Source organism: Sus scrofa, chromosome 9 (genome assembly GCF_000003025.6).
Source record: "Sus scrofa isolate TJ Tabasco breed Duroc chromosome 9, Sscrofa11.1, whole genome shotgun sequence".
Lineage (NCBI taxonomy): Eukaryota > Metazoa > Chordata > Mammalia > Artiodactyla > Suidae > Sus > Sus scrofa.
The window spans coordinates 51,048,816-51,072,653 of record NC_010451.4 but is presented as its reverse complement, the minus strand read 5'-3'; the positions used below and the strand labels follow the sequence as shown (position 1 = coordinate 51,072,653).

General features: G+C 39.7%; 1 protein-coding gene across 13 annotated transcripts in view; it reads right to left on the bottom strand.

Moving 5' to 3' along the window:
• The window catches only part of VWA5A (von Willebrand factor A domain containing 5A), a 47,937-nt gene extending 27,396 nt beyond the window's left edge, over nucleotides 1-20,541 (bottom strand). For 7 of the 13 annotated variants that reach the window (XM_021063046.1, XM_021063047.1, XM_021063043.1 and 4 more), the window contains exons 1-14: nucleotides 20,446-20,541; nucleotides 17,942-17,999; nucleotides 17,620-17,822; nucleotides 17,090-17,312; nucleotides 16,796-16,971; nucleotides 16,388-16,502; nucleotides 11,989-12,155; nucleotides 11,660-11,748; nucleotides 11,310-11,454; nucleotides 9,358-9,437; nucleotides 4,158-4,272; nucleotides 3,234-3,398; nucleotides 2,853-2,953; nucleotides 2,351-2,604 (exon numbers count right to left, since the gene is read on the bottom strand). In XM_021063046.1, the coding sequence (XP_020918705.1) occupies nucleotides 2,351-2,604; nucleotides 2,853-2,953; nucleotides 3,234-3,398; nucleotides 4,158-4,272; nucleotides 9,358-9,437; nucleotides 11,310-11,454; nucleotides 11,660-11,748; nucleotides 11,989-12,155; nucleotides 16,388-16,502; nucleotides 16,796-16,971; nucleotides 17,090-17,312; nucleotides 17,620-17,822; nucleotides 17,942-17,984 (1,876 nt within the window). In that variant the 5' untranslated portion in view covers nucleotides 17,985-17,999; nucleotides 20,446-20,541. Of the gene's footprint in view, nucleotides 1-2,350; nucleotides 2,605-2,852; nucleotides 2,954-3,233; nucleotides 3,399-4,157; nucleotides 4,273-9,357; nucleotides 9,438-11,309; nucleotides 11,455-11,659; nucleotides 11,749-11,988; nucleotides 12,156-16,387; nucleotides 16,503-16,795; nucleotides 16,972-17,089; nucleotides 17,313-17,619; nucleotides 17,823-17,941; nucleotides 18,000-19,542; nucleotides 19,590-20,445 lie in introns of all 13 variants that reach the window. The other 6 variants (XM_021063049.1, XM_021063050.1, XM_021063044.1 and 3 more) reach the window with 5 other exon arrangements.

Here is a 23,838-nt window from a genome sequence, read left to right as displayed (position 1 = left end):
CACCTCCCTGATTCACCCAGTCTTGATAAGCTCCTCTTTGAGTTCCTCCTTAGTGAACTCCTCTAGGGTATTTTTCAGTTCAGTTATAACTTTTGTTTTATACTTTCTTATATTTTCTATCTCTTTGTTGAAGTTCTGTGTTCTTCCACGCACCCCCCCAAGTTCAGTGAGCATCTTTTTTTCCGTTACTTGAGCTCTTTATCAAGTAGATTGCTTATATCCACCTCATTTAGTTCTTTTTCTAAGGTTTTGTCTTGTTCTTTAGATTGGAACATATTACTCTGTCTCATTTTTCCTAATTATTCATGTTTTTTTCTATGCATTAGGTCTTGAACAAATGACCTTATTTAGGAAATATTCTATGGGGCTCATAAATGCAATCCCACCTGGCCACCACAGCCAGGTGCTCAAAGGGTGTCCACTAAGTGGGTTGTGTGTGTCACCCTATTGTGGTAGGGTCAGAGCTACTGCAGTGTGCTAATGGGTGGGGCTGGCTCCTGGAGCAGCTGCAAAGCTGGGCTGCAGCTGCTAAAGTGTGCTGGTGGGCAGGGCTATCATTGGCCAGCTGTGAGGATTGACCAAGTCACAGATGGGCAGGGATCTCAGTGGAGCATGCCACTGGTGCTCACAGGATAGAGGGAGAATTCCAAAATTGTGCCAGACAGCACTGTCATTATCAGGGAAGACTGAGATCAGAAAATTGCTCTTGACAGTGTCTCAGTCCTGGAGGAGCAACCCTACCAATTACTCCTTCTCCGGCAGACACTTCAAGGTTAATGAGTGGGTCCCCTTCACCTACAGTATGTGAGTTTTTCAGTCTGGTGTTTTTGTGTTGTTTTTTAGATCAAGTTAAGTTTTTACACGAGCCCTTTAAGAGTATATTTTCCATTCCTTTCAGCTCTATAGCTTTTCTGGACATATTCATCATTGGTTTTCAAAGGCAGAGGCTTACCTCTCTTTTGGAGGATGTAAGGTTTCTGATGCCTGAGGTGCAGCTCAAGTTCCTTGCTCTTCGGGGAGATGATCTTTACCTTTATGATCCCTCTTTGATATGGACTGCCATGGCTCAATGTGGGTTTTTCCTTGGCAAGCCTAAATCTCTGCCTTTCCTACCTGTCTTGATGTTGTCCTGTCATCCTTTGTTGTGAAGACTTTATTCGTCTAGTTTTCAGGTCTGTTTCTGAGGGAATTACTCCATATGCAGTTGCAGATTTGTTGTGTGGAAGAAGGTGAGCTCAGGCTCTTCCTATGCTGCCATTTTGAACACTCTTCTCTCATTTTCTTTTCAGCACTTTGTAATATGGATTCTACCCTGATCTAAGTCAATACAATTGCTTTTAATTAGATTAGTAAGAGCTTCTTTGATATTAACCCAATAGCGTCTCTTCAGTTTTTACTTTGACTTCTCTGTGATATCTAATACTATGATAATTCTATATGAACATCACAGTTTCCTTTTGTTTTGAATATGCATTCATTTATTTTCTTCCCACTACATTTACTTTTATTCTCACTTGGAACATCCTCTGCTATCCATCTCTGGATACTGGGTATTCCTCAGTGTTTTCATTTCATCTCCCTTCTTGTCTCACATAATACCTGCCCTTTGAATAACATACATCCTCATGACTTGACTTATTACCTAGATGCTAAATATTGCCAAATCTGCATCTCCATCCTTGATCTCTTTTCTGAACATCAAATCCATCTAACTCCCTTTCCACAGGATATCTTTATGTGGATATTCTATAGAGATCTCAAGTTCAAAATGCTTGAAAACAATTCAGCATTTCACCTTCAAACTTGCCCCAGTTATTTTGTTACTTAATTTAAATAAATGGTACCATCATCCACTCAGTGGTCCAAACAAAAATCTAGGCTGACCTTGAAGCCTGCCTCCAGATCTAGCATCTTATATGTCCCTCCAGCTGCAGAATCCTGCCCATGAAATTTCTCCATTTGATTCTAACCCTGAAGCCCCTAACGTCTATAACAAGCTTGCTTGGCTTATGCCTTAGACAGCTCTAACAATCAGCATCCATTCCCTAATACTACCAAGTAGTTCATTAATCATTAACCACTGAATTATCAATAGGATAAATCAGTTTCAAATTTAAACAGTGTGACTTCTCCGTGTTTGTTTCTGTTTTAATTTTCCTTATTTTTCCCTTGGATTTTTAAAAATCTTCTTTCCAATGGAATATATTCATGTTCCTTAGGAAAGAAAAGTTAAACACTAGTCAGAATACCTAGACATGGAAGGGTTTAGGAACTCTCACAAATTTTTTCTTTTGTGCTCAGATATCCAAGGTTTCTTATTTTATATCAGTTTGAATGGGGTAAAACTCACTACATGCTCGTTTCCATGGTGTCATTGCAGTAGTGCTCAACAGAAATGGCGTTGGAATGTCACGACGAGCCAGCGGCCCCTGAACTGGCTTGTTCAGATCTTTGTTGATGGCAATGTAAGCTGTGTGGGAACTTATGACTCCACTTTCAATGCTGACTTCCAACACCTCTTTTTTATCACCTGCTGAAGTCTCCCTGAAGCCCATGTCCTTGGTCTGGAGAAAAGACTTGGCAGCAAGTCGGTGAATGGTGAAGCTGAAAGAAAAAGTTTCCTATGATTTAGGGATAAGCACATGGGTCAGATATTCGGGGCCATCAAAATTAGGGATGGAAGGGAGGGAAAAGCCATATAAGGGGAAGGATAAAACTTAAATGGGTTGGAAAGGAGAAGCAACTGTAGAGACTCAATTAAGCCCAATGTTAAGAGAAGGAAACCAACCCCAGTGGATGGCAGAGACCAAAAAAGAAAGAAAGAAAACAGCAAAGTAAAACTGAATTCTCACTTGTCATCATGCTTGGGTTGTAGAGAAAATGTCACCTTATTCTCAAAACTCTTGCCTTGTAGTGTGTACTTGAGGCAAACTTCTCCTGTTGCCTCTGCGGACTACAAATTAGAGAAGGGTAGAAATGATAGAAGGATGAGATCATCCAAAGAAAGGGTGGAATTGGGGCAGCTCCTCAACTCAACACATTAAACTTTTTGACTAAGAACCAGGCAGCCCAGGAAATCAGAGACCTGAAATGATGGAGAAGGGGGCAGGCTGGCCCCACCTGGCAAGTATAATCTTTTGATGAGGCTCTGTCAGCTTTAATGCAATTGTCTAGAGCAGAGTTTAGGGCAATAGCTACTCTAACTAGAGGAACAAACAAGGATGGGAACTCACCGGCATTGTCCCAGTCAATTGCGCATAGACGATTAATCTCTGACCCCTGAAGATGACAGTCTGTTCTGGGGAAAGCATTTTAGCAGAGAGGCCTTGAGGCAAATCACAGCTCAAAGAAACATCCTCTACCACAGGTTGTAGAGAACGTTTCAGGGCTCTAAGAGCCTGGTGGAGGAAGAGAACAGAATAATCACAAAAAAGAAAGGCAACAATAATACTAACAGAATATCATGTAAAAAGTGCTATGCAACACAAGGCATGTGATGCCTATTCCTTAACACTATTCCAGGAGACAGGCATTATTACTCTTGCTTTACCGATGAGGAAACCAAAGCTGAGAGATTTAATAATATAATTTTAAAGGAAGGAAGGAAATGTCTTAGAAAGGAGACCCTGGAGAAGTGGGGATTAGATAAGGGATCTGGGAAAGAGGAATTTGGAAGTAGAACTAGAGGTGGAAGATGCCTTCCCTTGTGCATATTAATCGAATGGAATATCAGTCTTCCATCTCTTCCAACCTATTAGACATAATACAGTTCTCCCTTCTTTTTTTTGTAGCATTTGCATGGAGGATAGGATATAGTACCAAAGGAGGTCCTGAAGTACACACCTAGAATCTCAATCATGACACTCAAAATTCTTAGTTTCTCTGCTTCTGGTCTTAAACGCAAAGCCCTAACTTCCAGCATCTTGTCTCTAGGCTTCCAACTTCTAGAACCAGATGTCATTTCCTCAGAAACTATACTGGACTCCTTTTTCATAAGGCTAAAAGTAGCTTCAACTAAGTACACAGCCCAAGGCCTTGGGGATGTAAGAAAAAGAATCCTGGTGGCAAGTTGTTGCCTCTGCCCTTGCAGTAGTGCCCCCACCCCACTCCACACTCTCCCTGGATTGTCACCTCGAACCACAAGGCCTGCCCCTCACCTTGGCCTGCATCCTCTCCTTGCCTATGATAAATTCTGAAGTACCCCGTGAAACCCGGGCAATGCCTTTTATTAGGCTAGTGGAAGCTCCTTCTCCAATACCAAATGAAAAACATCTGTAATTATAAAAAGACGTTAGAGACAGACAATAAATATTAATACATAATAGTCAAAAATACATAAAGCAAGTCTTCTTCCTTGACCAAAAGTGTAGCAGTTACCATTTATCAAGCACATTCTACATATCAGGAGGCCAAATGCCTTAAATTAATAATGTAGTTAAACCATCCCAAGGTTCCTAAGAAGTAGGGTGATGCTTCATTTTGGAGATAAGGAACTGAGAGGCCCAAAAGAATTTAAGAAATATGTCTAAGACCACACACTGACTAAATGGCAGAAGTGGCATTTGATCACTAGTCTGATGGCAAGATGCCATATAATAATGCTAGTATTATAATAGCATTAACCATTATATATTGTACTGATTCTAGAAGCAGAAAAAAAATAAGAGGACTATCTCCCCACCAATTATTTTAATAATCAATCCAAAGAATGAGTTAATCAGAAAGCAGAAGAATTAGGAAAAAACAGCAGTGCTTGACTAACATTGTGCTGGAACCACATCTGCCCTTGCAAGGCTAGACTTAAGACGGTGGAAAAGAGTGCTTCCTACTCCTCTAATCAGAAGGTTCTCCCCCTGCCCTAGTCCATGTGCACCAAATAGCTTCTTAATCACAATTTGGATTCTCACATAGAACTGTCTTAAGCAAAGAATATGTTGATAATACGAATACAAGCATTTTTTAAAAGGCATGACAAAAATAGTTTTCATTGTAAATTAACACTCTGTAATTTTGGCTTACACATCAGTCTCCTTTCAACTGGGTTAGTGTGAGTCATCATCCCTGAGCCTAGTGACATCAGCATCAGGATTAATGTTCTAAACTAGTAGGGCTAAGAGCCTGACTTCTAATTATAGTAACCTAACCTTGTTAATGTCCCCAAGAAACCAAAGCCTGCCAGCATCTTGATTATCATCAAATTTCCAACATGATGTCTGAATTGTAGCCTATGTTCTTTATGGCTTATAAAGGGCTTTTATGGGAGTTTCCTTGTGACACAGCAGGTTAAAGATCCACCGTTGTCACTACAGTGACTTGGGTTGCTGCTGTGGCGTGGGTTTGATCCCTGCCTGGAAACTTCTGCACGTCACAGGTGTGGCCAAAAAAATAAAATAAATTAAAGGGCTTTTATGTATATGTTTAAGTGTTTTGAGTATAAAACGAAAGATAAATACTATTTCTTTTTTCTTTCTTTTTTTTTTTTTTTTTTTTTTTGTCTTTTTAGGGCCACACCCGCGACAAATGGAGATTCCCAGGCTAGGGGTCTAATCAGAGCTATAGCCGCTGGCCTATGCCAGATCCACAGCAATGCCAGATCCGAGCCACATCTGCAATCTACACCACAGCTCACAGCAATGCCAGATCCTTAACCCACTGAGTAAGGCCAGGGATCAAACCTGAAACCTCATGATTCCTAGTCAGATTCGTTTTCACTGCGCTACGACGGGAACTCCAAGCGCTATTTCTTGATGGTTAACTATGTCTAGAACTTAAATGCTTCAAGTGGATGATAACAAGAAAGATAATAATTACAATAATGGCAAAAATTTATATAGCACTTATTTTTTGTCAAGCACAGTCCCTAACACTTTATGTAGGTATAGTCTTTTAACCATTAAAATAAACCTGTAAGTACTAGTATTATGTCCATTTATGACTGAAGAAACTGAGGCTTAGAGGGTTCAGTTGATTTCTCCAAACATTCTGTAACCACTGACAGTAATAATATTTGAGCAATAATCATCTGTAAATGCTAAAACTACTGAGTAAACATTTTCTGAGAAAAAGGTATTTACAAAGTTTCAAAGTTATCCACCAGACACCACTTTTAACTAAGTGGTCAAATTTGTACCAGGTCCATTGTTGCTTTTGAAATATTTCTTCCAAAAATATTTAATATTAATCTAAACTTGAATTTAAATAGTCAAAGATAAATTGAAATAACTAGTGAGTACTCTTTTAAAATGTCAATGTCACAAAAGATAATGGGAGTTTCCATTGTGGCTCAGTAGGTTAAGAACCCAGCTAGTATCCATGAGGATGCAGGTCGATCCCTGGCACACTCAGTGGATTAAGGATCCGGTGTTACCACAAGCTTTGGCATAGGTCGCAGATGTAGCTTGGATCTGGCATTACTGTGGCTGTTGTGCAGGCTCCAGCTGCAGCTCTGATTCAACCCCGAGGCTGAGAACTTCCATATGCCTCAGGTGCAGTCCTAAAAGTAAAAAATAAATAAATAAAAACAAAAGATGATTAAAAGCTGAGAAACTACCCCGCAATAAAAAAGACTAAAAAGACATAATAACTAAATAAAATACTTGTTCTTAGATTTGCCCCCGGAATAAAAGCAAACAAAAATCTATAAAGGACATTATTAGAAAATTTGGCAAATATGGCCTGAATTTAGATAATGGTATTATGTCAAAATTAAATATCCTGAATTTAGTAGTTTTATTGTGGTTGTTTATATTAATGTCCTAGTTCTAAAAAGTTGAATGCATAATTGTTTGTATATGAGGGGTTTTGATATCTGTGGCTTGTTCTCGAATATTTCAGACAAAAAAATATGAAGTAAATATGGTAAAATGTTGATAACTGGTGGACCTGGATAAAAGGGTATAAGTGTCTATTGTTTTATTCTTGCAATTTCTCTATTGGTTTGGATTAATTTTTTTAAATAAAATATTAGAAAACACATTTAGAAAAATGAAGAAAGACCTAAATAAAATAAAGGACATATCATGTAATTATATTGGAGTGTTTAATATACTAAATTGTACAAATACTAAATTTTCCCAAAACCAATCTCTAAAGACAATACAATTCTAATCAATATCCTAACAGATTTCCTTTTTTTGGTAAAAACTGATAAGCTGATTATAAACTACAAAAAGTCAAAAATGCCTAAGATAGCCTTGAAAAAGAACAAAATTGAAATCAGGATTTACCAGAAAGTAACATTAATTTATATGGTGTATCACTGGCACATGTCTAGATAAAGAAACCAATGGAATGGAACAAAGGATCCACAAACAATCCCCACATGTATAGATGCTTATTTGTGACAAAAATGGCACTGCACATCAGTGAAGAACCAAATTTATAATAAAATGTACAAGATGTACAAGGCCAATATGATATCCACATTAGAAAAAAAAATCTGGAGCTCCTGCTGTGGTGCAATGGGATCAGCAGCATCTTGGGAGCACTGGAACGCAGATTCGATCCCTGGCCCAGCACAATGGGTTAAGGATCCAGTGTTGTTGCAGCTGTGGCTTAGTTTGCAGCTGTGGCTTAGTTTGCAGCTGTGGCTCTGATGTGATCCCTGGCCCAGAAGCTCCATATGCCATGGGGAAGCCAAAAAAAAATTTTTTTTTGACTCCTACCTCACATAATTCACAAAAATAAATTCCAAGTAAACTGTAAATCTAACTGTAAAATACAATATAACAAAACTTACAGAAAATTACATAGGAAAATAGCTTCATGACTTTTGGTAGGAAAAGCCTTTTTAACAGAACACATATACTAGCATACATGAAAATATTTTAAAAAGTAAACTATACTAAAATTAAGAACAGCTATTAATCAAAAGAAACCATCTTGAGGGTTAAAAGGAAGGCTACCAAACAGAAAATGGTATTTCTAGAATATATCAACAAAGGACTTGTATCCAGACAACAGAATAGCTCAGTAAAAAAAAAAATCTAATAGGTAAAAAAAAAAGTAAGAAAGGGACTTGAAGATCACCAAAGGACATCAAGTGGTCAATAAATATCAAAAGGCACTCAACTTGAGTAGTCACCAGGAAATGGTTTAAGCCATAATGAGACACTACTGCAGACCCACAAAATTAGTTAAAATTAAAAGACAAACTGTGCCAAATTTTTGATAGGTAATCCTGGTGTGTATTAAATCAGTACAATAACTTGGAAATGATTTAGGCATTCCCAAGAAATCACACAACCATGCACTGTGTATATGTGTGTGTGTATGTGAATATACATTTATATAAATATTTATACATTCATGTATATGTATATACATGTGTATGTCCAAAAAAATGCATGTACAAGAATCCAAGAATACTCCATAGAAGTATTTTTTGTTTGTTTGTTTTTTTGGGGTCACACCAGTGGCAATATGGAGGTTCCCAGGCTAGAGGCTGAATCAGAGCTGCAGCTGCCAGCCCCCACCACAGCCACAGCAATGCAGGATCTGAGCCGCATCTGTGACCTACACCATAGCTCACAGCAACACCAGATCCTTAACCCACCAAGCAAGGCCAGGGATGGAACCCACATCCTTATGGATACTAGTTGGGGCCATTAGCCAGTGAGCCATGACTATGACAGGAACTCCAAGAAGTATTGTTTTTAGCAACCAAACCAAAGTCCATCAGTAGCAGAATCAGTAAGTAAATTATAATATAATCATTTCATGGAATACTATATACCAATAAAAATCATGGCTCCAATATAAAATGTGTACTAATCTCAACAAACTGCTGAGGAAAAGAAGCAAAATAGACAGAAACAAAAACCATACTGTATAACTCATTGTTTCTATTCAAAAATAAGCAAAAATCACCCATGGTGCTCTAAGTCAGGAAAGCTGTTTCCTTTGGAGAAGAAAAAGTGGGTGATGAAAAACAGGATGTGATGGAAAAGGGTATAAAAGGAGAGGTACTGGAAACTTTCTAGGTCCTGACTTGAGTGTTGATTACTCTGATAATTCATCCAGTTGTCTACTTACAGTTGTGTAGTTTTCTGTATACATTACTTTGAAAAAAATGCTTATAGTAAAAAAAAAATCTTACTGTTGAATTTTTGTTCCCTTTATGATTGAGAAAGAACAAAGGAAAATGATTTTGATGTGCTGTTGATGTTATTTATAAAATTACTTTTTTCTATTAGTAGAGAAGGGGAAGTATATAAAAAAATATTGTCAGCTGGTAAAACTAAAATTCTTGAATTGTTCTGTCCTCTGAAATGATTGTCAACACTGGTATCAGGTGGTACAGGGTTACATGTGACATTACTTGGGTCCTGTCACCCAGAAATCACATTCTCTTCATACCTGTGTCTTTCACGGTTGCTCCTAACTTCTCTAATTACACTAAATGTGTCAGTAACTTCTCCATCTGTGAAGACAAAAAGCTGTAGAAAGAAGACATTCATCAAGTCTCGATGGAGTTTATTTAAAGATACCAGCAGTTACCCTTGAAAACCTAACAATTTTGTTCCAGAGACTCTTCAGACAGGCATGAGATTTTTTTTTTTTTTTTTTTTTTTTTTTGTCTTTTTGTCTTTTTGCCTTTTCTAGGGCTGCTCCCTTGGCATATGGAGATTCCCAGGCTAGGGGTAGAATCAGAGCTGTAGCCACCGGCCTACGCCACAGCCACAGCAACGTGGGATCCGAGCCGTGTCTGCAACCTACACCACAGTTCACGGCAACAGTGGATCCTTAACCCACTGAGCAAGGCCAGGGATCGAACCCTCAACCTCATGGTTCTTAGTCGGATTCGTTAACCACTCAGCCAAGACAGGAACTCCAGGCATGAGATTTCTAATGTTCCACTGTCATGGGCACCATGCTCTCACACGGTCTATTCAGAACCTGGGGAATATTTAGCATTTTCCCTTCTCACTGCATCCAAGGCTTCTGGGGCACTCCACAAAGAGCTTCCATCGTCCGCAGTCCATAGGTGGAGTGAAGGAAGAGGACTTCTAGTAAACGCCTCTTGTCTTAGTCTCTTTATTATATAAGGCTAAATTATATACCATAGTTCAACAATCCTACAATGAGGATCATAGCTATGGATTTTTTAAAAAAATTTTTAGTTGAAGTTCAGTTGATTTGCAATGTTGTGCTAGTTTCTGGTATACAGCAAAGTGATATATTTATGTATATATATTATATATATGTACACATATATATATAATATATACTTTTATATATATACATTCTTTTTCAGATTATTTTCCATAATAGGTTACTACAAGGTATTGAATATAGAACCCTGGGCTATACAGTAGGACCTTGTTTATCTGTTTTATCTATAGTAGTGTATATCTGTTAATCTCAAGCTTCTAATTTTTTCCCCCTCTCCTTTCTTCTTTAGTAATGTGTGGATTTTTTTTTTGGGGGGGGTGTTAAATTTTATTGGAGTATACCTGATTTACAATGTTGTGTTTGTTTCAGGGGTACAGCAAAGTGAATCATTTTATATATTCTTTCCCTGTATAGATTATTACAGAATATTGAGTAGAGTTCCCTGTACTATAATCTAATTTAGAAATGATACAAATGAACTTACTTACAAAACAGAAACAAGGGAGTTCCTGTCATGGCGCAGTGGTTAACGAATCCGACTAGGAACCATGAGGTTGCGGGTTCGATCCCTGCCCTTGCTCAGTGGGTTAAGGATCCAGTGTTGCCATGAACTGTGGTGTAGGTTGCAGACACGGCTCGGATCCCATGTTGCTGTTGCTGTGGCTCTATCATAGGCTGGCGGCTACAGCTCCGATTGGACGCCTAGCCTGGGAACATCCACATGCCGCAGGAGCGGCCCAAGAAATGGCAAAAAGACAAAAAAAAAAAAAAAAAAAATAGAAACAAACGCACAGATCTGAAAATCAAACTTATGGTTACCAAAATGGTTGGGGGAAGGGATAAATTAGGAGTTTGGAATTAACAGATACACTCTACTACATATGAATAGATAACTAACAAGAACCTGTGGATTTTTTTTTCTTGGTCGCACCCATGACATATGGAAGTTCCTGGGCCAGGGATCTAATCTGAGCCACAGTTTGATCTACATGACAGCTGTGGCAATGCTGGATCCTTTACTCACTATGCCAGGCTGGGGATAGAACACGCACCTCAGCTTCAACCCAAGCTGCTGCAGAGACAATTCCAGATCCTTAACCTGCTGTGGCACAGTGGGAGCTGCCTAGAACCTTTGGATTCTTGAACAGAGATTTCATTCTCCCTGCCTCCCCTGTTGGCTCTGTTCCATTTCTTACCTGAAGGGGGTGACCTGGGATGGAAGGTCCTCTGTAAATGAACTGGAGGGGTATCAAGATTTCCGTACCCCCTAGGTCAGCCCGCATAAGCTTAACTCTCCTCAGGGCCTCCTCCATGGTTTGCTGAGTGTACTGCACACTATTCCTAAGGGGAAAAAAAAAAACAAAACTCTAGTGAAATGATGGCTACCAGACATCGCCCAGTAGTGAGTCCCTGAACTGTGAGCTAAAGTAAACCACCTTCTCTGAAATATCCAATGCTGAATCAATTCTGCAATAACCCCTTAAACAATCTAGTCCTTTCTTTAAAGTAGTTTTGTGGATTCTCTATAGCCTTTCTAGAAACTTACGGAAAGAAAGCTTCATAAGATGATCCAAATCCATAGACATTGAAATAACAGCCAATCGGCAAACTCTTCAGAAGCAAAGTTAGTGTTTCCTGAAGAAAGAAAGTGTGAAGAGACGTGAAAGGGGATCCTCAGTCACAGAGACCCCTGAAAATGGCTTCTGCCCTCTTCATGCCTCCCAGGCCCTTATATTCCAAGGCTCGCCTCAGAGTGGCCATGTTAGCTAGCTTAGATGGGAAACAGACCCGTAGCTCCAAATGGACCCTGATTTAATCACCGAGATTCATTCCCACTTGAGCAAGTGACCAGAAAAAAAAAGAAACTAGTTTTACCTTGGCTGCATCTATGCGCGACTGAGATTTATCCTGTTTGCTCATGGGGCCCTGCATGCTTCCTGAGCGATCCATGAGGAAGACAAATTCTCCACAGGTAACTGGCTCAGCTTCTGGGATATCTGGATAGAAACTTACCATTGCAGCTGTATCTCCCATCAAAGAATCTACTCGGAAAAGATAAGGATGCTAATCAACTTATTTTCAGAAAAGAACAGACTCACAGACTTTGAAAAACTTATGGGTACCAAAGGCGACAGGTGGCCGGGGGTGGGGGTGGGGGACTGGGGGTTTGGGATAGTAATGTTCTAAAATTAGTTAGTGATGATGGTTGTACAAGTATAAATATAATAAAATTCATTTAAAAAAGATAAGGATGCTGTAAGACAAAAGGGAACTCAAGAATCCTAAAGATCCCCAAAATCAATTGTACTGTTTCATAAGGAGCTGAGAAAATACAAATCTCAAATAGTTTCATCTTTATACCATATCTTCTGGCAAAGGGTTTGAGGTAAGTTATAAATATAACTTACTGTTGACTGAATCACTTTACTGTACAGCAGAAATTATCACAAAATTGTAAATTAACTAACTATACTTCAATAAAACCTAAAAAAATGAAAAATAAAACATATGGAAGTAAACAGATATGAAAGAGAAGAAAGAAAGTAGAGGTTACCACACACAAGCAATAATTAAAACACTATACCTGGATGCTAATCTCTTAGAAGCTAGGAGTGAAATATACCAAGTTAAAATGTCCCAATATTTGCCATAAGAATCAAGTTAATTTTTCTGCAGAAACAACTTCTCTGAAGTCAAATCAATGGAAAATGCATCACATGGGTCCTTAAGTCTTAATCATTTGAAAAAATGATGCTCATGTGGACAGTTCTTATGTTGACAGTTTACAAGAGCTGAGAGTATAGTAAGTATCATACATGACAAGGAAATCCATCTGCTTTTAGTATGAACCACTTACTGATACTCTCCAGAACAAAGATAGGGAAACACTTGAATACGTGTTGGACTCTAATACTAGCATCATCCAAACAGTAATGTGGAAGAGACCAGGGGAGCCTAGCCTGTGTCGCCAAGTTGTGAAAGCCATAGCTGTGTTTGTTTTGAGAAGCAAGTGAAAACAGATGCAGGAGATGAAATGAAAGTGGCTGGGTTATAGCAACTCTAGTTTTTCTGTTCAGAGACTATAAGAAGACTTAGAATTAAATTATAATATCCTATTTTTATAAAGTGCTTCTGAGATTACAGGTTTAAATTGTCAGTAGCCCTGGGATTCAGAATGTTCACAGGACCTGGCTCAGTTTAATCTCTTAGCTGTGGAATACCTCAATAACCAAATTGGCTTCCAAATAAAATGGGTACAGCTCAGAAAATATTTGATAGAACATTGGTTCAAAAAATAACTTGTACACAATCCAAGTCTCTGGATATATGATGGAAGAACAGCTTTTTCCTCTTTTTTTTTTTAATAGGCAAGGTAGGGTCCTTTCCATTCTGAGAGACACCTGCTTGCAGTAGGACTGGCACTGTACTGAGAAGTCAGAAAGGTTGCCATGACAGCAAAATGAGTTAATATATCTAAACCACGGAACAATGCCAGGTACACAGGAAGCACTATATATGTATTACCCAGCATAATTCTTTTGGCATAGCTCAAGTTATTTTCACCTCCACGAACCACAGCTTCCTCTTCTTTAAATGAAACATTTCAAACCCTAGCTCCTCTGCCTGCTAGCCTCAGTTTCCTCATCTATGGAATCCAGGTAGTAATACCTTTCTCAAGATTATTTTAAGGGTTATGTGATATAATATCCAGAAGGAACTCAGTCTAAGGCTCAGCTCAAATTAAGCTCTTAATAATAATTTCATTATTTATACATTGTTTTGTGCAATTTTTATTAAATTATAAATATGATTTTTAAAATTATGTCATGTTCTTAATATGGAAAGTACATTCTAAATTTTACAAAAATATGCTGTGTGTTTCTGTTATGTAGTGGTATGGTTCATTTGGCAGATTTCTAAATGGTTTTAGTGAGTCAAGCAGTCAGTTGCCATTTGCTTCTTTGTGTGGATGGAAATGGCAAGTCATCTTGACCAAATAGATGATCTGGAAAGCAAGATTTGAATGGTCCTTTGGAAGGAATTCATAGGACTTTAAAAGCTGCCCCTGTGATGTCCCCCTAATGGCCTATATATGTCCCTATGGCTGGTCAAAGGGAACAGATGAGGAAATCTGCCCAGGGGCCAAGGGAACTTCTTGGAAGGAAAGGGCTCAAGATCTCAACCCTCATTGTTTGAGGGCCAACATTATAAAACCTTCTCTGGGAGACTAAAATAATCCTGACTAAAGACCAGGTCACTGTTGTGGGGGGATTTCAGGGGCACTCAAGGGGGAAAATTCCTAAAAGGAAAGGACAAAACCAGGTAACTCATGTACAAAGACAGAATGTGGGGCTTCCTGGAAGAGGAGCTGTTACACACTTGGTTGAGGCTGGAGGGCCCTTGAATGGCTTTAGCATGAGCATCTTCCCAAGAAAAATGGTTGAACAAGTGAGAGCATGTTGAGATGAACCAGTTTGTGAACCCACATATAGAACTACCTTGGCCCAACATGGACAGTGACAGAGAAGAAAGGTGTATCGAAGATCAGCTACCAGGAATTGTCTTCACAGCTATTGTAGTTATATAAGAGTTATTGGCCTAACTCAAGCCATAGGGCTTTGACTATGACTGTCCCCAAGGGTGAAACAGCAGCATCCCTCCAGTTGGGTGTCATGGTCCCTGCAACCATGTGGCCTGGCAGTCCAGAAAGGCCCAACAGAACAACAGACTGACATGGGTAATATCAGTCATAATGACAAGGAAAAGTACACATATATTAAGGAAAATATAGAAAATAAGAGAAACTTTAAGAAGTCACAAACTGGGAGTTCCCGTCGTGGCGCAGTGGTTAACGAATCCAACTAGGAACCATGAGGTTGCGGGTTCGGTCCCTGCCCTTGCTCAGTGGGTTAATGATCCGGCGTTGCCGTGAGCTGTGGTGTAGGTTGCAGACGCGGCTCGGATCCCACGTTGCTGTGGCTCTGGTGTAGGCCAGTGGTTACAGCTCCGATTCGACCCCTAGCCTGGGAACCTCCATATGCCGTGGGAGCGGCCTAAGAAATAGCAAAAAGACAAAAAAAAAAAGAAGTCACAAACTACTTAAAGTCATAAACTAAATATGAAGAAACTAAACATAGTCTGAGAAGTAAGGAAATTAAGGCAAGATGAAAAATCTCTGGAGACGGATGGTAGTGATGGATCCCCAACAAGGTGAATGTGCTTAAAGTAATGGAACTGTACATGTAAAAATTATAATAGTAAAGCTGATGTTCTATAAATTTTACCACAGTAAAAAAAGAATACCAAGTGAGATTACATGAAAGTGTATGAATCAATAAAAGTTATTTATTAGATTTAAAAAGTAAAAATAAATTTAGTTTTAACTCAATCACAATTACTACTTACATACTTCCTGTGCTTTTATTTTTAATTTTTAAATTTTTTTATTGAAATATAGTTGATTTACAATGTTATGTTAGTGTTCTTGTATTTTCAAATGTTTTTCCCAGTGCATAGGCTATTTCCTACTGGCATCTATTTATACAATTCACTTTTAACATTCTTTGGAAGCCTTTTTTCATATTATTTCAATGTGTCAATGTACATTATTTTAGAAGCCACATAATAACTCATCAAATACCTAGAACATAGTGAATTTAGCCACTGTAGGACATTTTGATTGTTTATCAATTTTTGATGTTGTTATAGGACATTCAGCACATTTTAAAATTTGTATTTAGGTTTATTTTCCTATGTAAGATTCCCAAGATGGAATTACCAAAATAAATATTTACTTTGATGCATTTGACCACATTTCCTCTCAGAAGCTTGATAACAAATTATTTTGCTTCAAGCAAGCTCTGAGTGCCAAATTCACCACACTTTTTAATAGCATGAGGCATCACCAGATTTGGAAATCTTTGATAACTTGAAAAGTGAAAATGTTACATTATTATTTTTGTTTTATTTTGCATTTGTATAGACTGATCGTTGCCACATACGTTTGTAAACTAACTGTATTTCATCTTGTGAATTATTTATTCATGTCCTTTGTTCAATTATCTACTGATTCATTTAAATTTGGCTAGAAGACATAACTGTATGATATTCATTGTTTCATGATATTCAAACATTTTAACGCATCATAGTGTAAGCTATTTCAGTGTTTTACCCACTACTGGATAGAAGAAAGAAAACTGAAAGTAATCTGAAGATAATTTCCAACAGGGAATTACCCCTTTAGGAGTTGACTATGAAGGGAGAAAGAAAATACCTGGCTTCTGCATAGGTTTCCCCATCTCCAAAGCCACACTGGGGGTATGCACATCACTGTAGTAAATCAGCAGTTCCACATCTCTGTCAAACTTATGTCCATCAGCCAAGGAAACCTGAGGTGGGAACAAGCAAAGAAGCCATGTTAGAACTATCACTGCTTGCTGCCTGGGGCTGAGGTAAGACCCCAGATCTACAGGCTTCTTCCAGGAGGGAGTATGATCAGGAGCTCATATTGGGGCAAGAGTGGAGAGAAGGCCCTAGTGACTAAAGGCAAATGAAGAAGGAGCACAGTGTGATTCCTTCTGGGTTAAGAAGAAAAAGTAAGGACCATTTAGGAAGAAATGGACCAAGGTCAGGGTCTAAAGAAAAGGGGTACCAGCAACAATAATGGTCTCTTATGAGTTACCCGAGCAGAAGTCTTTTTATCGTCAAGGTACTCAGTGGGACTCAAGATGCAGTTAGACTGAATCCTCTCAATGCTGTGCTGGGAACTGATGGTGGCCACCAGGCTGATTGTGTAGGGCAGGTCTTCCAAAGGGACGACGGGAGCCTTCATTTTAAGGCAACTGTCCTCAGGTCCACCTACAAAAAGTGACCTTAGTTCTGTTTTCCTTTCCCACACTTTTGAGCACCCTATACTTTGAAGGGGTTTCCTCAATTATCCACCCACCAGTAGTACTCAAAGGGAAAGAATAGTCACCAGAGAGCTGGTATCGAGGATTCAGGATAGCTGGGAGCACATAGCGCAGAGCCCCATCTGCCTCCAGAGGCAGCTCCTGCACATACTTCAGGGTGAGCGCTGCCTTTGACCCAGGGGGGAGGTTCCCCACGTTGCAGCAGAAGACATCCCTGGAGCACTTGTCCTCCTCTAATAGGAAGGCTTGCTGGCCCTGGCTAATGGCATTCTCATAGTTGGAATGCGCCTAAGGAGAACAGTGAAAGAAAGAGGACATGGTTGATGAAGGCGCAAATGGTACAGGAAAAAAAAGACTGGTGGGAAGGGGCTATGATTGGTCTTGCCAAGTTCACAGCTATACTTTGAGTGCCTCTGACTGACTTTCCCTCCAAATGATTTTAGGAAAATAGCAGTTAGAAGGCAGTAGAAGAAAGCATATCGGCATTTTTTTTTTTTTTTTTTTTTTTTTTTTTTTGTGAAGTTGCATTTGCTAGAGGTCCTGAAGAGCATCATTAGGAAAAGAAGGGAGGAGAGAATGTGTTTATCCCTAGTACCTTCATCTTCTCTTGTAATTCTGCTTGAATTTTCTTCCCATCCACCATGGCCTCAAAGCTGTAAACAGCTGAGTCTTCATCCATGGGGAATACAAAGAAGACCTCCAAAGGAACTTTCTCCTCATTCTCGTAGTTTAAGGTTACAGACACACCAGCCACAAACTCACAAATGGACAAGGTCACAGAGATGCTCTTCAGTGGCACTGGGGATAGACCAGAGTTCAAAAGTTCACCAAACTTTAACAGAATGCCTTCGGCAGGCCAGGCATTGTGCTAGGTGCCAGGGATGCAACAGCAAATAGGAGTGCCGAATCAGGCTTACCTGGCTCCTCCTGGCAGGTTAGGAGGCCACAGAGCTGCACCATGGTGACACAAGGTTACTGTGGAAAAGATATATTGTGAACAGAGTGACATGTTGGGAATTATCCGTTCAAGTACCAGAACCTTATGTGCTTCTCTCCAGCATAATAGTGGAGACCTTCTAAATGCCAGACCCAAGTGGGGAAGGCAAAAGATTTAGTAAGTACCCACTAAACAAGAAATCTCTGAAACACTCTGAGGCTTGATCAAACTCTGGCTCCACTTTTTTCAAAGGCGTATTTAATACACCACTCCTTAGATATATTGAATAAGTGTAATTAGTTTCACTCTTCTAAACCTGTCTTTTTTGTCTTTTTGAGGGCCGCACTGGCGGCATATGGAGGTTCCCAGGCTAGGGGTCTAATCGGAGCTATAGCCGCCGGCCTACACCACAGCCACAGCAACGCCAGATCCGAGCTGTGTCTGCAGCCTACACCACAGCGCACAGCAACGCCGGATCCTTAACCCACTGAGCGAAGCCAGGGATCAAACCCGCAACCTCATGGTTGGATTCATTTCTGCTGCGCCATGACGGGAACTCCTGAACCTATCTTTTCTTTCTAAAATGAAAACCATAATACTCATACACTGTATATACACATATGAAATAATCCATGTTAAGTTCCTAGAATAGTACCTGGCCTATAGGAAAGCTTTAATCAATGCTGATAGACATTAGTATTGTTCCTGTCATTGTTGTTACTATTGTTAAAGAGATCTCTGTGATAACTTTGGGTCATGCTATTCAGACACCTGCAAGTAGGAAACTCCCTGATTCAAAATGTACCCCTTTCTAAAATTGAAAAAAAAATGCACCCCATAACATGGAGCAATTACCTTGTGACTTTTTTTGCAGGGGGCTCGTAATTGAAACCACTGTCGATTTCCCTTGTCTAAGATATTCATATATATATACATATATATATATGTACTCATACATATATACATATATATATATGTATTCATATATATCTATGGTATGCAACATATCCTCTATTTTAAATCAGGCCATTCTAAACATATCCTCCAAATTTTACAATCTTAAACAACCATTTCATGTGATGCAATAACATAAATTTATGTACATAGATTATAATTCACTTGATTTCTTTCAGAGAATCAACAGATGGCACTAGTCCTAGTCATTGGCCCTTATACCACTGGAACCCTGCCCTGGACTATTCTGAACCCAACAATCCTGCTTCTTATACACTGTGCCCCACCACCACAAATTGGAGTCAATAAAACAGGCTCTTCCCTCCAGAGTCCGTTTGTCTTTTGAGCAATTGGGTAAAAACTCTGTGTGGCAGAATGACTCACAATTTGACAGAAACACAGAGGCATGCAGCAGCTAGGAGGGGGTCAAGTGTCGCGGAGGTGGGGCAGGTTTCCATGCAGACCCTTGACTGGGGTAAGTTCCCCGGTAGAACAGACTGGGGCTAGAGAAGGAAGAATTTCTAGTAACGCCAGCAGGGTGCTGAAAGCAGGAAAATGACACAGGGGTACAATAGATGAAGAAGTCATTGTCAGGCAACCAAAGCCCCATGGGCAGGCAATACCTACCGAGGCTGGTTCTCAGATGGGGAGAGAGAAGCAGAAGGCCACGTCTCCTACAACAAGATAAGCTTGTTTCCGGATTCTAACAGCAGGACAAATTCCTCACGGAGAGAAATTTGATTTTCTGCACCCCTTTCCCAGTATAACGATGTTGTGACAGAATCAGCTCTCTGTCCTTCAAGGGGCACTTCAGAAAGTCACTCAGCAACAGGTGGGCAAAGAATGGCCACAGGGGCTGGCAAAGGTCAATGCCTTGAATCCCAGGCAGCTGGGAGAGTAGAGGGTGGCTCAGAGAGCCAGGGGGGTGCGCATTTGGCAGATCCTTGGGAGTCCAGAAGTCCTGGTACAGCAGGGACAGGGAGGAGAGGGTGGCGCAGTGGGCCACACCCCCTGCAGCCTGTTGCAGGGAGAAGTGGAGAACGAGGGACCCTGAGAGTGGGTGAAAAGTAGGGCTTGGATAGAACCGGAGAGTGATTTAATCTTTAAATGCTCAGGTTTTTCAGCCTCCAAATACTAACAGAAGAGATCAGAGTCGGTCCTGAATTTCTGTATAAAAGAGCTCAGGAGCTGCAATCCAATTGGAGTGGGGTGGGGGGAACTGAGGGAGAAGGCTCAAAGCTCCAAAAAGAAGTAAAGTAGGAAGACAGGTCTTGAGATTATTTCGAGAGAGCTAAATCCCCCTTCCCTCTCCCCCCATCCCCTGCCCCCACCAAGATTCCCCTGAACTGCGAAAGCCACGGAAACCCTCAGGGGATCGCATTCCAGGACTAGATTCCCCACCGTAGGCCTGCAGTTAAAACGAGCCCCAAATGATTTAAAGGTGCAGAAAGGGAGTAAGAATGGGCAGGTCTTAGTTCTCATGGGCAGGGGTTATGACCCAGCCCCAGTTCGGGCTGTCTGGTCCCTTACCTCCCTCCTCCTGCAGGTCTGAGGACTCTGAGTCACTGCACCAGAAAACTGCTGCAGACAAAATTTCCAGGAAGACCCGCCCCCTCCCAGGGACCGGTTATAAAGTAGCAACTATGTGACTAAGGGATCGACGGGAAATTCTTAAACAAATATTCTAACATTCACTTTTCTCTGGATCAAGGGAAAATGCTACAACCTCGGAATGTTCACTTTTCTCTTTTGCCTGGTCTCAGCTAAGGAACAATCAGAAGACAGACCAAAGGAAGGGATTTTTTTTTTTCCAAGTGAAAATGCTGTAACAGTTAACATCAAAAATATCAAAAACTACATATTTCTGTAATAGACCTAAATACCACAGGCATGCTGTGTGCTAGGCTGTGAACTTTATCTGCTTTATATCACTGACTCCTCATCTCTAATTTGAGTCATTTGTCCCAAGATGCAAGCTGGGAAGATGAGGAACCGGGCAATGCACCAAGTCTTCGAGTCATGGTTCACTTTTGGGTTTTTCACTGTGAGTGTAAAATCATGTTTGAGGAGCTAGCAGTGTAAGTAATTGAGAATATCTGTGCTCATTTTCTTGGCTAAAGGACACTGGAAGTGATCAGCTTGCTATATCATCTTTCTTTCAAAGTGACCTATTAAACATGAGGCTTAAAGAAAGGGTCCTATTGCTGATGAGAATCTGCAGCAGGTACAGAATATGCAATGTGTATGGAAGGCTTAGTTTGATTCTGGTCTCAGCTGTGGATTTGCTGCAGCACATTTCTTCTGAGTTTGTTCTATTCTGTGTAAAATGGGGATGTCAAAGTTACCTCTTTGGTAACTAAAAGATCCAGTACATTTTAGTGGATGTGATCTACATATACAGTAAAACATAATATTAGCACAAATTCTGTTTTATGAGTATTAAGTCCTGGGACCATGTTCTTCCCTTGTACCCAACTAATTGTGAGAGGGACTAATCTTTCCCCTTTGGTAGAAATCATGTCTAATATCATTTTTCTTGGCTATAATTTCTCTCTTTTGGCTGAAACATCTGGGCCAACAATAGGGAGAAGCTAGAAAAGTGGGCAGAGTTCATCACTGATGCAGCAGGACTAAAGATGTTAGAACTACAAGTCTTCCAAAGACTGGACATAGCAGCTTGTTTGGAAGGAACTGAATCAGAAAATATACATATGCTGCTGGCTATTGGAAGGATAATTATATGAAAAGTCTCTGAACCAGGCATAATATATATAATCTTTATAGTTATTAAAAATATGAATGCATTTTATTTATCTTTTATTCATTTATAACTGCAATGAATGATTTCACTCTTCCCATATAAATTAAAGAATCCCATGATCAAACTTTTGAAAAACAAACATGTAGTTCATTCTTTTAGTCACCATACACTTCAGCTATATTGGGGCATTGTGCTAGAAATTGACATTATGGCAATTAACAAGACACAAAAATCCTTACCCACCTGGAGTTTACATTGCCAGAAGAAATGTTCAGTAAATAAGAAAATACATAAACAAGAAAATATCTGGTAATAAAAGTACTTAAGAAAACAAACCATATAGTATAATAAAGAATGAATAGAAGCTACATTAGATTAGGTATCTCCACTCCAAAATCTGCCCTATGATTTAATGTTGCTAAGTATTCTCTAATATAGATTAGCCTAAGGATAGCCAAATCTGTGACTATTCAGAGTAAAGACATTTCCCAGACTCCCTTAAAGCTAGGTGTGACCTTAAGTTCTGACCAAGAGCATATAAGAAATGATATATGCAATAGCACATCACACCCTTGTCCCTCTTCCTGCTCACTGGGGAGAATGCAGATGTATTCTGGGCCTTTTGGACCCTGAGGACCAGGGCTGTAAGAATGGAGAAGCAACAAAAGGGAAGGATTCCAAGTCCCTGAGGCTTTCATGGAGTGGAACTGCTGTATCAGCATAGACTTTAACTTGAGAAAGTTATGAATGTCTCCATGAGTTTATGAGGCTATGAGTTCATGAATCTAAGTTTATGATTTCTTTATATGAGTTCTGTGCCACACAGCCCATATCCTACCTAGGACACCTGACTGTGATCAATTACAAGAGTAAACTTTTAAGGAAACTATCTTCTTTTGAATATGAAAAGATTACGTGCATAAAACGGAGAGAGAGATCTGTGCATTATGAGAACATAATTCGTTTCAGTCCCCACCAGTGTAACACACATGCCCTAAAGTGTGCCAGTGTATGTTGATTCCAGGATGCCTCTTACTTTCCTCCAGTTCTGAGAGTCATTTCCCTTCCTGAAACAAGAGCCATTTGTGTTACCACACAGAATACTTAGCACTGGTTCAAAAGAGACTTTCAATGCTTTTGCTTATCCTCATTTCCTGCTGTCCTGCTGTTGTGTCATTATCCTCTTTATCTATCATCTTTATCATCAGGGAGTTTCATTTAAGTCTCCCTGTTCTTTCTCCTTTGATGTTTCCATAGCAAATCATTTTAGACTCCTATCATTCTAATCATACTTAAAGCCTTTATGTGGTCTTAAACCATCTAAACCTTTAGGTAAATAAATGCCCCAAATATATAACGTGGTTAATTAAGAATATATACATGCTGATGTCTACTATTAGGCCTTATGATTGTTATCCACTATAGCTATTTTGAAATAGAGTTCAAAACAACCAAATGAGCAAATGCTCACAAAGGTACACAAGTCTTATAAGCTGTTCTTAGACCTATTTGTGATCACAAGTAGAATTAATAGGCATCATTTTTTTTGTAATTACTGGTAACTTGCAAATTTTATGTTTGTAAATATCACATGAAAACAAAGCCCAGCAGAAACATATCATAGGTGGATGACTAGTAGATAGGCTAGATTGGCTATTATACATTGAGTTCTTACTGTAAACCTATGCTAAGTCTTCTACCTGGTAAGACAGACAGCTTTAATTTGAGACGCAAATAATGGCTGTCATCACAAAGCCGCTTAGTTGTTTGTCCAAAAATTCCTTAGAAGATGCTTATCATTGGTGAAGAGCAATAACTCATTGGTGTTGAGTCATTGGTGAAGAGTCATACAGTAAAGCAAATATGCTTTGGGCAAAACAGAGCATAAAGAAGTATGAAAGGAGGCTGCTCTCTTGCCTTTTGAGATGGACTACATTCTAACTGTAGAATGTGTATCTTCCAGGCCACTCATGCCTTCTGAGATGGCCCACACTCTCGATCTCTCTCAATAAATCTACTGCTTACCTATAATTTTGTCTCTTCTGTGCTGAGACACAAAGAACCTGAACTTCAGTAAGTTCTGAGGCCGAGAACTAAGGCCCCCACCCAGGTGGAGGATGGAATGATGGTATTGACACTCCTGATTTCAGTCAAGTAAAGTT